General features: G+C 44.5%; 1 protein-coding gene across 5 annotated transcripts in view; it reads right to left on the reverse strand.

The window, feature by feature from the left end:
• Nucleotides 1–488: 488 nt before the first annotated feature.
• The window catches only part of EXTL3 (exostosin like glycosyltransferase 3), a 127,581-nt gene continuing 113,167 nt past the window's right edge, over nt 489–14,902 (reverse strand). For all 5 annotated transcript variants that reach the window (XM_079925784.1, XM_079925781.1, XM_079925785.1 and 2 more), the window contains one exon: nt 489–3,783. In XM_079925784.1, coding sequence (XP_079781910.1) covers nt 3,574–3,783 — 210 coding nt within the window. In that variant the 3' untranslated portion in view covers nt 489–3,573. The remainder of the gene's footprint in view (nt 3,784–14,902) is intronic.

A 14,902-nucleotide genomic window follows, 5' to 3' on the forward strand; every position in this document is an offset into this window, starting at 1 on the left:
GCATTCTTAGGCTTGTTAGTACAAACCCAACTCCCAACTGCAGAACCCAGGAGAGGAGCACCCCCAACTCAGCTTTTCTCTGCCTTCCATCCTCCTTCCTGTCTCCATCCGTCTTCTCCAAGCCCGTGACTCGGTGCTCGCTCCCTGAGGATGGCTCTGACCCCACAGCTGAGCAGAAGCCAGACGTCAAAAGGACAGTTAAGCACCAACTAGACGCGGGAGCTCCTTGGAAGTCAGCAAACAACCCCCAGACCGACGGGGCCATTCGAAGCCAGCCCTCTCCTCTGGGCTGGGAGCACGTACAACACTTGAGCTCCCCGGCACCACACCACACACACTGAAAAGTTACCGTGAAAAAGTAAAGGAGGCCAACACGTGCCACATGCCACCCCACATCCCGCTCAAACCAGTTCGGTGACACCTACGTTCCTCTCTCTGTAATCAAATGACTAATCCCAGAGACGGACGCAGACAAGGCTGCCGGCGTCCACGCACACTGACAGCATCAGCCGGGCTCAGGCACGCAGGCTGCTCCGGGACCAAATCACAGCGTACAGTCGTGCTGGAGGGGCCCGCTGGCCGTGCACGGGTGGCTCCTGGAACCGGGCAGGCACCTTCCCTCAGGCCACTCTAGCGTCCTGCAGAGGAAAACCACAAAAGACTTCCAAGCTTCATGAGTTAAAGTCTCCATTTTATTTTTTTTTTTTTTACAAAAAATCCAACGTAAGACCATTGTGCTCATGACTGGAAAAGGGGTGGGGCGGATGGACATGGCATGAGTATCAGAGAGCTTCCCCCTTCAAACGCCAGCGCTGCAAACAGGAGCTCCCCGAGCACACAGGCAGGCCGCTCCTGAGGAGACCACTCCTGCACGCCCAGCGCACGGGCCCTCGCTTGAGGTGCAGGCCACACAGGCGGAGGACACGGCACAGGTGCAAAAGCCCAGAAAGGCCTGATGAGCACCTTGGGGGCTCCCCCTCATTTGGGTGCCTCTTAGTGAAGAGCAAACTGGCCAGCTGGAGAGCAAAGACGCGCCGGGCCGTGGGAGCAAAGACAGCAACGGGGGTTCACGGGACAGCCGAGGAAGCCCACGTGCGCTGCAAGGCTGTCCCGTGCTCCAGGTGAGTCAATCAGGTGGTGCAGGTGACATCTGGGCTTCCCAAGGTGACCGATCGGCATCAAAGGCATTCGAAGCCTGGACCGGGGCCTCTACCTAACCCGCCTTGCAAAAAGCAGCGGCCATTCTCCAGAAGAACTAACCAAGCCTCCAAAAGCTCTCGCCACCCTCCCTCTCACCATGAGGAGCGTCCTTCACGAATGTGGCCAGTGTCCATCAGAGACTGCTGTCTGGAGTCCTTCAAGTCAGTGTCCTGTTCAGGTCCAAGTAGTGCCACCCTCGTCTGTGCTCAGACATCACCACCCCCCCTACAGTGCCCTGTGACGTCATCCACAGCCTCAGAGTACCAGTTGCTCTGGATCTGCCGCCAGTGCTCAGGGACCCCGCGCTCTGGCTCCAGTGCAGGGGATCCTGACACAGCTCCTTTCTCATCAGGCCCGCTCAGAGGCAGTCTAGGAGCTCCTCACATTAAGAGAGACAAGATAAAAATAGCAGCCACATTTATAGCTCAAAACACCACACTCTTTGGCTTCCCAAAGGGAAGAAGGCTACTGCTAAAAAGAATAAAGTCCAAGGTCAAAGAAGGGGGAGTTAGAAAGTTAGGAAGCAGGGGGTCTGGACCCCTTCGCTGGGCTGCTGAGCAGCAGAGCTCAATTTCCTAGGTAGCTGCCTCAGCAGGGGAACCACAGGAAGATGCCAGTGGGAATGTCCGGAGGACGGAGCCCTGGTCCTGTCCACCGACGGGGAGAGTCCCTTAGGTCAAGCGGCCCTACAGGTGGGTGTTACCCACAGGACAGAGCCTGGCTTCAAAATGATACTTGAAGAGAACCCATCTGGGGCAGGCAGGTCAGAGGAGGATGTGCCCCCTGGACACAGGAGCACAGGATGTCAAGGTCAGGGGAAGACGGAGCTGGCTTAAGGCATGTACGTGCCCAGGACAAGGCTGAGCCTTTGTTCAGTCAGTTGTGGGGAACCTCCTAGATTCGACTTCAGTGGAGGAAAGTGGGGACCAGAAATACGGTAGAGGCCACGGGCTAAATCCCTGCCAACAGCCACTAACGCCCTCTTTGGTTCCCCTATTGCTGCCACCACCCCCCCAAAAAAAAAAAAATTAGCTTACTTTTATTTCAGCCCAGGAAATAGAAATTTAAACCCAGAGCGGAACGTGGTAATGTGGGGTGTGAATGCCTGTTTCAGGCTGGATTTGAGCTTAACCTAACAAATCCTATCCTCCCACCATTCTGACACATACCAAACCTCAGGGGGTCCCGGAACCAACCCGGCGTGAGGGATCCAATAACTATAGGATGTGGGTCCAGACAGGGGTTGGGGAAGGTGAATTTCACCAAGGTATTATCCCAAGGCAGGTGCCTTGCTGTGACTCCCCGGCCAGCCGGGTGGGGATCAAAAGATGCTCGTTTGCTCTGCGGCAGAGAGTAGGCCGACCTGCAACCACTCAGACCACACCTGAAGTGCAGCCCACCAGGCTTCTGTTCTCGTACATGAGAGAACCTGCAGGAAAGTCTGTAGCCAAAGCACAACATGTCTTTCAAAGGAGGGTCGAGCAAGAAGAGCCATTTGGGGGTCTGTCTGCAGGTCTCGGTCCTTCCTCAGTCTTCTCTCCCAAACAGGGGGTAGGGAGAGAGCTGGGCTGAGAACCCAGACAGCACGACCCAGCGGGGAGTCCTCAAACCCACCAAGTCCTGCACAGGGAGGCTCCACTGCCCCCAAAGGTGCAGATCCCCATACCTCGAGCTACAGAGCCCTGGTTGGCAACAGGTCTTATCTTGGGCAGGGCCCTGTAACAGGGCCACGCCCAGCCCTTTCTTGTTTCTGCACACAGATAGATGCCCCTGGGGAGGACGGAGATGATCTGTAAAGATGAGCCAGATACCAGAAGGCCAGGATCCATCTCCACCAAAATACAGACCACCGTGGTACGTCCCTCACTTTGTGAGATGGGCAGAAATGCCAAACTCCCCCTCAAATATATATATATATGTAATGTGAGTGTGTGTGCATATATACATACACACGCACATGTATATACACATATATGTGTATATATACACATGTATATAAATAAGCCTCGAATGGCAAATCTGAAACTTTCTTTTTAAATAATAATAGTAGTTGTTAGTGAATTAAAAACCACAAACCAGCTGCCCTGGGCTTATGAACTGTGTGAGTGACTCTCCAGAGTCCCTGTGGCCCTCAGTGTAAGCTATCACCAGTGCCCTGTGTAGGGAGCCCTGGTGTCCTGGGACCAGGGCTCCGGCCAGTGTGGCTGATTTCAAGAGCAAGGCAGCTCTGTCCCTCCCACTCTCCCTGCCGGCTCTCCCAGCAGAGGGTCTGGGCCACCCACCCAGTGGGCATCCCTGAGGTCCGTCCACGTCTAGGGACCTCAGGAGCTGCCTCCCTCACTCTGCTCATCCTCTCCCATATGCGCAACACCCCTAGATGAACTTGAAGCACTTGGTCTTGTCGTGGGGCAGGCGGGTCTTGAAGAGCACAGAGTCCACGCGGAACTGTGTGTACAGCAGGGGCATATAGCCGTACACCTTGACAAAGAAGTTGATACACTTGTGCCGCTCGTGAAAGTGGGAATCGTCGTGTGACAGAGCCTGAGGGCATCCTGGGCATCGGAAAGTCCACCGTGACGTCACCTGGGAGCGGGGAAGAAAGAGCACAAAGTGAGAACCACAGGTGCTGAGACAGAGACCCCAGAGCTTAACCAACCGATGCCTCCTCTTCCACGGTGACGACACCGAGTCAATGGCTACACTCACTCAGAGCAAGTCGGGAGCCAGAGCCCAGGGCTCTCTTCCTGCCACGGACAGATCTACATTATTATTAAGGACACGCTTCCAAACGGCCTATACGTAACCAATATCAAAAGCCTTGAGGTGTTCAGTGGTGCTTATCTCAGTAACACTACTTCTACTATTTATCTTGGTTGCACAGCAAGATGTAGGTATAAAGTTGTTCATTTCATCAGTGTTTTTAATAGCAAACTACTGGAAAACTACCCATCAAAGGGGGATAGATAAATCATTATAAAATACTACATGTCCATTAAAAAAGATGTTTAAGAAAGTTATATTTAAAGACATGGAAGAGTGGTCATATTATAGTTAGTAGTTATTATGATGATGAAATTCCAAGCAATTAGAAAAGTATGAAGAATAATACAACAGCTTCACTATCAACAACATGGCAGATTAAATAACATAAACCCCCCTGAGCACAGAATCCCTGAAAAGGCAGGATGAAATACAGAAACCGTCTCTTTAAATATATTGGCTGAGCTTATAATGAAATAAGTCAAGTCCTCAGAAGCCAAAGTAATGAAAAGGCCTGAATCCAGCAAGACAGCCAGGAGCTCGGGTTTTCATGAGGCTGGAGCGCCCACAGTCAGGAAATCAGATTGGAGACTTTTTGAAACCCTGGGACCCAGTGGAAGGCCACAAGGGCAGGAGGCAGCCCTGCAGAGAGAGGCGGTGAAGCAGCATTTCCTTCTCAGTCTGAGCTCTAAGTGGAGGAGGAAACATCCCCTCTGAGAAACTGACAACCAGAAGCCGGCCCTCACACAGCTGAGGCTAGAATTATAACCCCCCGTGTGTCCTGAAAAGCCCCAACATGCTAATTTAGCTTAAATAGGTCTCAAGGAGGTAGTAAGCCAAGGCACATGGAAGAAGCAAGTACAAATCCTCTCAGACTCAAGCCTCAAAGAAGTGCTATAAGCAAAACCCCAAAGAATATGACGTCACAATCAAAAGTCACAAAAAAGGGGATGGGTCGCATGAAGGAGACTGCAGAAAGAAACAACAGAACCACACCCCAAAACACTGCAAAACAGCAGAAATATCAGATAGGGACGGTAACAATAAGTGTGTATCATATGTACAATAAAATTCTGAAAGATTACTCAAGGTTTGATGGAAGAAACAGGGACTATCAAAAAAATCCTTGTGGATATGAAAAAGAACCAAATAGGGACTTCCCTGGCGGTCCAGTGGTTAAGACTCTGCACTTCCCATGCAAGAGGCGCGGGTTCAATCCCTGGTCGGTGAAATAAGATCCCATATGCCGCATGGCACTGCTAAAAGGAAAAAATTAAAAAGCAAAGAAAGAACCAAATAGGACAACAGAATTGAAAAGTATTTTAAACTTACTGTGGTCATCACCTCATGATGGTTTGTAACAAATCGTTATGTTGTACACCTTAAACTTATAAAGTGCTGTGCGCCAATTACATCTCAATAAAACTGGGGGGAAATAAGTATACTGAATTAACTCAGATACTCAATGGATGGGTGAAGAGAAAATTAGTGACGAAAAGTATACTAAAATTATTACCCAGAATGGAAAATATTGAAAAAAAGCTTTAAAGAAATATGAAAGCAAGATTAAGAGACAAGATTAAGAGACATACTGTATGATTCCATTTATATAAAGTTCAAAACTGATCCTGGAGCAGAAGACAGCCATCATTCTGGCAGCTGAGCACTCCTTCCTGCTCTGAGCCTCGCCCCAGCCTCCGGGGCCCAGCACATGCTCTGCCCTGCCCGCCCCCTGTTGCAGGCGCTCAGCCTCAGGTTCTGAGCCCCAGCAGAGAGCCTCCGCCTCCGGGGTTTCCACTCCGTCGCTCCAGGCTGGGAGGGTTAGGCCGGGGAAGTGAGGGCAGATGCGGAAAGCAGGGAGGAGTGCAGAGTCGGGGCCAGGGCAGCAGAGACTACGGCAGAGCACGCCCCACCCCGACACCCTCCCCTGTCTCCTTCTGTGCCGGGCACTAAATGGTGCTTTGGAATCTTTTACCTGTTGTGCCCAGTTCTGCTCAAGCCCACTTGAGGAGCATGTTTTGTATTTATCCTTGTTTACCAAAGACCAAACACTGGCTCGGAGGCAGTCTCACTCCCCTGCCTCTCCAGTTAGTGAGAATCTGCGCGTAGACTGGTCTAGGCTTTTTATGTGTCTCAGCCACAGAGGAACTAAACCTCTGAGCTCTCCCTGGTCCAGCGATCCCTGATAGGTGTAGGACCTTTGTAGAGAGCGCTCCTCTTCTAAGGGCTCATCGGGGAGCAGGTGTAACTTGTCTGGCCTCACTCCACGTGTGTAGCCTGTGCCCTGGGCCTGGACCAGTTACGCCGTCAGCAAGGAGATGCTCGGGCTCCAGCCAGCCTTGCTGCCCCAGAGAATCATGGAACGTGTTCCGAGAATATGGGGACTAAGAGTTCCCAACCCCAGGCCTGAAGACGCAGCTTGCTCTCATGCGGCTCTGTGTTGTATTCTATGTTATTTTGCTACCTGATCATTCTAGTTTAAAAAAAAAAAAGACTCAGCAAAAATTATGGAAATCTGAATAAAGGATAAACCCTGGTAATATAAAATGTATCAATATTGATTCATTAATTGGGACAAATGTACCATACTAATGTAAGATGTTAATAATAGGGGAAACTATATGGGGGTATATGGGAATTCTGCACTGTCTTCGTAACTTCTATTTTAATATCAAGAGTTTATTTTAAAGGTAAGCCATAGTGTTTAGGGATACATACTTAGGTGATAAAAGTGTAAAGAAAAACAACAATGAAGTGGATATCATTAAAGACATGACAGTAACTGTATTCATCTCCTAGGGCTGTTGTAACAAACTACCACAAATTCAGTGACTCAAGAAACCAGAAATTGACTCTCTCACAGCTCTGGAGGCTGGAGTCTATAATCAAGGTGTCAGCTGGGCATCCTCTCTCTGAAGGCTGTAGGAAACAGCCTGCTCCATGCCCTTCTCTTAGTGCCTGCACTGCCACAGCCCTTGGCCTTCCCTGGCTTGTAGATGAGGCTCCATCATCACACAGCACTCTCCCCTCTAGTGTCTGTGCCTCTGTGTCTCTTCTTACGAGGACATCAGTCATCATGGACTCAGGGCCCACTGTACTCTACTATGACTTCATCTCAACTTGATTATATCTGCAAAGACCCTATTGCCAAATAAAGTCACATTCACACGTTAACAGGGGTTAGGACTTAAACATATCTTTTGGCGGGTCACAATAAACAGCCTGCCCTCTGGCCTCAAAAATTTTATGTCCTTCCTCTATGCAAAATACATTCATCCAGCATCTCTTAAAACTCTTAACCCATTCCAGGATCAACACTAAGTCCAAAATCTCATCCAAAAACAATCAACTCAGTCCCAAATCTCTTTTAAATCGTCTATATTGGATATGGTTAAGACTGTGGATATGGTCCATCCTGGGATAAAATTCCTCTCTATCTGTGGACACGTGAAACCTAGAGGACAATTATCTATCTCAAAAATGCAACGGTGGGACAGGCATAAGATAGACATTCTATTTCAAAAGAGAGAAACAGGGAAGAAAAAGAGGCCATGCATCCCGAACAAGTCAAAACCTCAGCAGGGCAAGTCCCCTTAGGTTTCAAGGCACGAGAGCAACCCTCTCTGTCCTCCTGGACTGGGGGCGCAGCAGCCCTCAGGAGGTGGCCCCGCCCTCTGGAGCCAAGGGGGTGTGGTCCTGCCTCTGGGCCACTGGTGACCGCAGCAGCCCCACCAGCCTCTGAGCCATTCTTCCCATCACCTGAAGCGAGTAACACATTCTCAGCCAACTAGCTCTATCGGCCCACTTCCTGCTGGTAGAATCCCAGGAGTTCCTTCTTTCAGTTCGCCCTGTCTCTGTCCCCTTCGGCTCAAGCTCGCAGTGGTCCTGACTTCTGGAAGCTGGAAGTCAGAAATCGAGGTGTTGGCAGGGCCACGTGCTGCTCTGTGAGGGGCCCGGGAGGAATCGGTTCTACGCCTTTCTCTTTGGGGTTCCTTGGCTCACACGTCACTCGCATCTCTGCCTCACGTCACATGGGGTTCTCCCTGTGTGTGTGCCTCTGGGTCTCTTCACCTCTCGTAACAGGACACCAGCCATACGATTAAGGGCTCACCCTACTCCAGTCTTGACTTCATTTCAACTTGACTACGTTTGCAAAGACCCTATTTACAGTTAAGATTACATACACAAGTACTGGGATTACGACTCAAACATATCTTTTCTTTTTTTTTTTGGTGGGGGGAGACACAATTCAACCCACAACAGTGATTAAAACTGGGGCTGAGGAAGGAGGTTGAGATTGGGAAGGGGCATGCAGGAGCTTCTGGGGTCCCGACACCCCATGTTAAATGGGTTGTTTTATAATAATTAAGCTGTGCACCTAAATTTTATGCCTTTTTCTATATGAGCATTACATTTTACAACTTAAAAGTTTGAAAAAAATAAAGAAAATGAAGAAACAAGCAACGTGAATATTTTTATAATCATTAAAGAAATTGAATCTATAGTTTAGTACCCTCCTACAAAAGACATGCAAAGCCCCAAAAGATGTCAAAGGTTGAGTTCTACCAAGCCTCCTAGAAAACACAATCCCAATTGTGCACAAACTCTTCCATAAAATAGAAAAAAAGGGGAACTTGCCCCAAACTCATATAATGAGACTAATTACAGTTTTCATACCAAAACCAGAAATAAATAATACTAGAAAGGAACTTCCCTGGTAGAGCAGTGGTTAAGAATCCGCCTGCCAATGCAGCGGACACAGGTTTGATCCCTGGTCCAGGAAGATCCCACATTCCGCAGAGCAACGAAGCCCATGCACCACAACTACTGAGCCTGCACTCTAGAGCCCGTGAGCCACAACTACTGAGCCCGTGTGCCACAATTACTGAAGCCCGTGCACCTAGAACCCGTGCTCCACAACGAGAAGCAACCACAATGAGAAGCCCGCGCACCGCAACTAAGAGTAGCCCCCCACTTGCCGCAACTAGGGAAAGCCCACGCACAGCAACGAAGACCCAACGCAACCAAAAATAAATAAATAAATTTTAAAAAATAATAATACTAGAAAGGAAAAATCACAGGCTCACTTACTCATGAACACGAATTCAAGTAATCCAAACAAAATACCAGAAAACCAAATCCAGAAATTTATAAAAAGAATTGTGACCAAATGCGTTTATCCAAAGAAAGCATGAATGTCAACACAAGAGATTAAAGATAAAACACATGACTGTATCAATGGATAATAGGGAATGTACTCAATAAAATTAAAGAATCATTCATAATAAAGATCCTTGGCTAATAAGGAACAGGAAGAAACTTCAGTAAGCTAAAATGTAAAGCAAGCATCACACCTAACAGCACACTATCTGAAGCATCCCTTTAAAATCACGAATAAAACCACGATGCCCGTCATCACTATTTCTATTCAATACTGTACTAGAGGTCCTTGGCTACTATAAAAAATAAAATAAAGTGGCTTATGAGGATTGGAAAGGAAAAAACAAAACAGTTCTTTGCATGAGGGATATATGACGGTCAACACAGAAAACCCGTATCAATCAACAAAAATTTTTAAATGGAGTTTTAGCAAGTTTCCTAGATATAAGAAACATAGTTCTATAACGATGAAAGAAAATGTAACTTTTGGAAAATACCATTTAAAATATCAACAAAATATACAGAATACCTAGAAATAAGTCTAACAAAAGATGTTCAGAGACCTCTATTGCAAAATTATTGTGGAACTTTATAGCCTGGGGATTATATAATATTCGATAATTTTTAAAAGATATCAATTTTCCCCATTTCACCTAGACTCAATTCCTACCAAAATCCCAACTCTGTGTGTGTCTGTGTCTGTCTTGCCAAGCTAATGATTCCAAAATTTATGTGGGAGGAGAAAGGGCCAACAATAGGCAAGACACTCTTGAAATACAGGGTTAGGTTAAAGAGGATTTGTCTCAGCAGATAAAAAAATAATAATTCTAAAGATATGACAATTAATGTGATTTTGGCACATGAACAAACTGGACCAACAGACCAGAATAAAAGAGTCCTTAAACAGATCCATGTACACACAGACATTTGAACAATGACAGACCAGCACTGCAGATCACTGGGTATGGATGAACTAAGTGTGCAATAAAAACTGCTTAGGAGACAAAAATGAAATTGGGACCCTATCTCACATTATACACAAAAATCACTTCCACATGGATTAATGATTTAAATACAACAGGGCAAAACCTAAAACTTTTAGAAGAGTATGGGGGAGACTTTGGGACAATGAACATGAATAAACTATAGTTACAAGCATCAACACTGACTAAGCTCACAAACAGACTGAGTTTTTTAAAAGCTAAATGCAGAGGAATGCTCATAGTTTGATTTCATTTACATAAAGCTTAAAAATGCCGATCATTTAGAGATGAATACGCATATGGTAAAAGCATTTTTTTAAGGGAGGAGGGGAAGGGGATTTTTAAAACAAAACTCAGGCTGGCAATTATCTATGGAAGGAAGAAGCAGGCTGGGATTATGGAGGTACATGTACAATGGATGGGTATTTAAAATATTACACCTTATTTTCAGTATCATTTTTATTCCACGGGTCTTTGTTTAAAGACGGTATATATTTAAAGAATCATATGACTATATATGTATGAAACACATGCTACTAGTTTAAAATACAGAAATGAAATGTTATGCTTAAAAAAGGGGAAGAATGTAACAAACAAGCAAACCCACCAGTTGTGTCAAATATTGACACTTTGCCCTATTTGTTTCAGATTACATATATATTTTTCCTTTTTTTTTTTTTAAGAAACAAAACATTACAAATAGAGTTATTCCTTGTGCCACCCTCCCTCCTTCCTTTCCTCTCCTGCTAGGTCATGGGGAACATGACCTTTAATTATACTTGATAAAATCAAACTTTCTTCAGAACAGATATCCCAATGTACACACCCACCAGCTCTGTACAGTATCTGCAATTTTAACACATCCTTACTAACATCTGTTACTATCACTTTCATTTCTGCCCATTTGATGTGTATAAACTATACCCCATTGTTTTACCTTACACTTCCCTAATTATTACAGAAGTTGAGCATCTTTCCACATGTTTATTAGTCATCTAGGTTTCTACTTCATTGAACTACTTTTTTACAAACTAAATGAATCAATTGAGTAGTCTTTTTTTCTCGTTTGGAAATTCTTTCTCTGAGTATTAATTCTTTGGCATTTATCAGCATTGTAAATGTCCCAGTCTGTGGACATAGAGGTTTGCTGAACAAAGTTTTGAATTTTAATATATTCAAACCAATCAGTCTTTTCCTCTATATTTTGCACTTTTCGTCTCTCTTTGTCTATGATCACAAAAATACTTCTGTACTTTTTGTTAGAAGTGTTAAAGCTTGCATTCACATTTGGTTGATTAACCTATCTGGAATTTACTCTGCGTATGGTATGATGACATGTATTTCTGTTTCACAGAGAAAACCAATTATCCCAGCATTCATTCGCAGATGCCACCTTTATCACGTAGCAAGTTTCCACACAGGCGTGGGTCTGTGTCTAGACTCTGCTTTGTGCCACTGATTTATCTGTCAACCCCTGTGCCAATATCACCTTGTCCTAATTATGTATTTTATTACCATGTCATGGTTTCTGACAAGGCAAATCCACATCTTCTTCACTGGTGTCTTGGCTATTCTGGTCCTTTGCCTTTCGATACAAGTTTGAGGATCTGTGTGTCAAGTTTCACTCCAAGCCAAATTAAATCAAATAAAGTATCCTAACAGGATTCTGATTAGAGTTACACTGACATTTTAGACTTGGGGAGAACTGCTATCCTGATGATATGAATGTGGATGTGGTCTCTATCTCCATTTATTTAGTGGGTAACCTTATCTTACTACTGACTTCAATGGGGATCTTCTAAACTTTCACGATTCAGCATAATGTTTGCTGTAATATTCAGGTTTTCAATAAATTCTGGAAATTCTCATATTTTTCAACTGCCCCTCCCACTTTCTCTCTACTCTTCCCTTCCTGGTTTTATGTTACACCTTCTCCTTACAGCCTCCATGTCTTTTTCTAATTTATTTATTTATTTATTTATTTTTGGCTGTGTTAGGTGTTCATTGCTGCTCTAGCTGCAGTAAGCAGGGGCTACTCTTGGTTGCGGTGCACGGGCTTCTCATTGCAGTGGCTTCTCTCATTGCAGAGCACAGGCTCTAGGCACACGGGCTTCAGTAGTTGTGGCATGTGGGCTTAGTAGTTGTGGCCCGCGGGCTCTAGAGCGCAGGCTCAATAGTTGTGGCGCACGGGCTTAGTTGCTCCATGGCATGTGGGATCTTCCCGGACCAGGGCTCAAACCCGTGTCCCCTGCATTGGCAGGTGGACTCTTAACCACTGTGCCACCAGGGAAGCCCCTCCATGTCTCTTAACCTTTCTTATTTTCCATCTCTTTATATCTCTGTAATACTTCCTTTGAAATTTCTTCACATTTATCTTCTAGGTCATTAATTTTGTCTTCAGCTAAGTCTTATCTTTTTATCCCATTCACAGAGATTTTCATTTTAATAACTATAATTTTCATTTCAAACCTGTTTGTTCTGTTTTCTTTCTGAATGTCTGTCTTTTCCTGAATAATTTTAAAATTATTACTATTATAAATTGAGAAAAACATTAAAATTGAATGGCCCATCCTGTTCATTATAGCTGAAGAATAATCCTCACACACAGCCAATATCAGCCATCAGAAGCCAGGTCTCTGGAGTTGAAACTGAGGAGTGATCATGATCACAGGCCAGGCTCCAAGGGACACACCTCAGAGACAAAACTCTGAGGGAGTCACAACCCCCAGAGGTCCCTTCACAGGACCCCACCGGTCCCCTTCCTTCACTCTCCCACCCATCGGCAGCTCTCTAGAGCTCTTCCAGTTTACAATGAGTCACTTACTACTATTCCCACCAGCTTTCACTGAAGCAGGAGACGGATGTCAAGGCAAACAGCATCTATGTCCAGTATTCTACTTTGTTCTCCCTGTACCTAAAAATCTTCCTCCTCATCTCAGACGCCAGCATACAACCTCAGGGGGAACAGTCCCTTAACCTGCAAATGACTCCACTTTGGCACAAAAAAGTTATTTTATACTGTTGTTTTCACTGAAGCAGTGGTTTCCAAATAAACATTTTTAATCATGTAACCAATCAGTAAAAAATTTTGAGATTGCAACCTCAGTGTATTTATTTAAAATATATATATATTAATATTTATATATTACATAATAAAACATACAAAAAATTAAGAGGAATAAAGTAACAACTGTAAGTTGAAGCTTGACTGTTTACTTAAGCAATACCATGGACTGTATTTTACCCGGGAACATTCCAGGTAATTTTAGTCTAAGAGAAGTTATGCTTAGTAACAGTAAGGAAAATCATTAATAGATGTTGAGAACTTACTCAACATTAATATTAAGATGCTTACCTATGCGTCCTCTCTCTACTTCCTTATCCCCTAAGCCAGCCATCTATCGTCTCAATGCTTTATGAATTTTTAATCCTTTATTCTGAATGAAGCCTATTTACATTCTAGATCTTTTCCTCCTCAAAAAGATAACAGTACATTATTCAAAGCAATAATATGAAATTAACTCCCTGTTTATTCAGTCAATATTGTTAAGATATTAACATTATTGAAAGAATACTGCTATCATATAAAAGTCATGCCTTCCTAATTATAACGAGGGGACAGTGACAATTTGAAGTATTTAAAGCAAAAAAAATTACTATTTTATAACATAAAATAGTACATATACCTGATAAAATTAGGTAAGTTAATGAAAATATTCAGCTTAAACTGGTTCTATAATATGAAGTAAATAACTGGACTCAAAATGTGAGGGAATTAACTCAGAATTTGAAGACAGGCTCAACTTATTGAGCCTTTCATTTTAAAAAGTCATCCTAATCTTGAACTGTTCTTATATTTCCATAAGATCAAGAAAATTCAGAGGCTACTTACTTTTCAAGTTTTCACTTGGGAAGAATTATGTATACCATGTGCAAATTATTTCCATCTCACTCTCTACACTGAAGAGATGTTCGATGAAACACTGGCCTAATAATATAACAAACACGCTTCCATGAAGATGAAAAATGCACCATGTCTGTGAGTGCGTCAAGTGACTGATGATATTATTAGGTACCTAATCCCTCAGATACTTTAAATTTTCATGGATAATGTTTTCTGATCTACTAGGGAGGTATAAATAGAAAGCATACGTCTTGGCTGGAGTCCAGTCCCTGGCTATACAAGAAAGGATAAATAAGGAATAGAAAACTGCACTAGTCATTAACCTCTAAGACCCTTGCTTCCCTACTTTAAAGTTTACAAAGAAGTGTGCTTTTCATTGTTTAATATCAGATCTACCACTATACCTGGAAAACATGCTATTTTTATATAAAAAGTACTATCATCATTCACAGGTTTAAAAAACACATAATCTGGGCTTCCCTGGTGGCGCAGTGCAACGTTGAGAGTCCGCCTGCCGATGCAGGGGACACAGGTTCGTGACCTGGTCCGGGAAGATCCCACATGCCGCGGAGCGGCTGGGCCCGTGAGCCATGGCCGCTGAGCCTGTGCGTCCGGAGCCTGTGCTCCGCAACGGGAGAGGCCACAACGGTGAGAGGCCCGCGTACCGCAAAAAAAAAAAAAAACAAACACAATCTGGTGCATCATTTTGCTAATTCTTCTTTTGTGAGGCTTTGGCAGAAGGCTAAGGAGTCGAAGAAACTATGGGGTAATTCAGGAGTTAAGTTATAACCCTGAGCCACACTAGTGGTTACTTGGTCTAGAACTTACTTTCAAAATGTAAGAACAATGAAATATGCACCCAATTATTATTTACTCATTGGACTAATGATATCCA

This window comes from Stenella coeruleoalba (genome assembly GCF_951394435.1).
Source record: "Stenella coeruleoalba genome assembly, chromosome: 7".
Taxonomy (NCBI): Eukaryota; Metazoa; Chordata; class Mammalia; order Artiodactyla; family Delphinidae; genus Stenella; species Stenella coeruleoalba.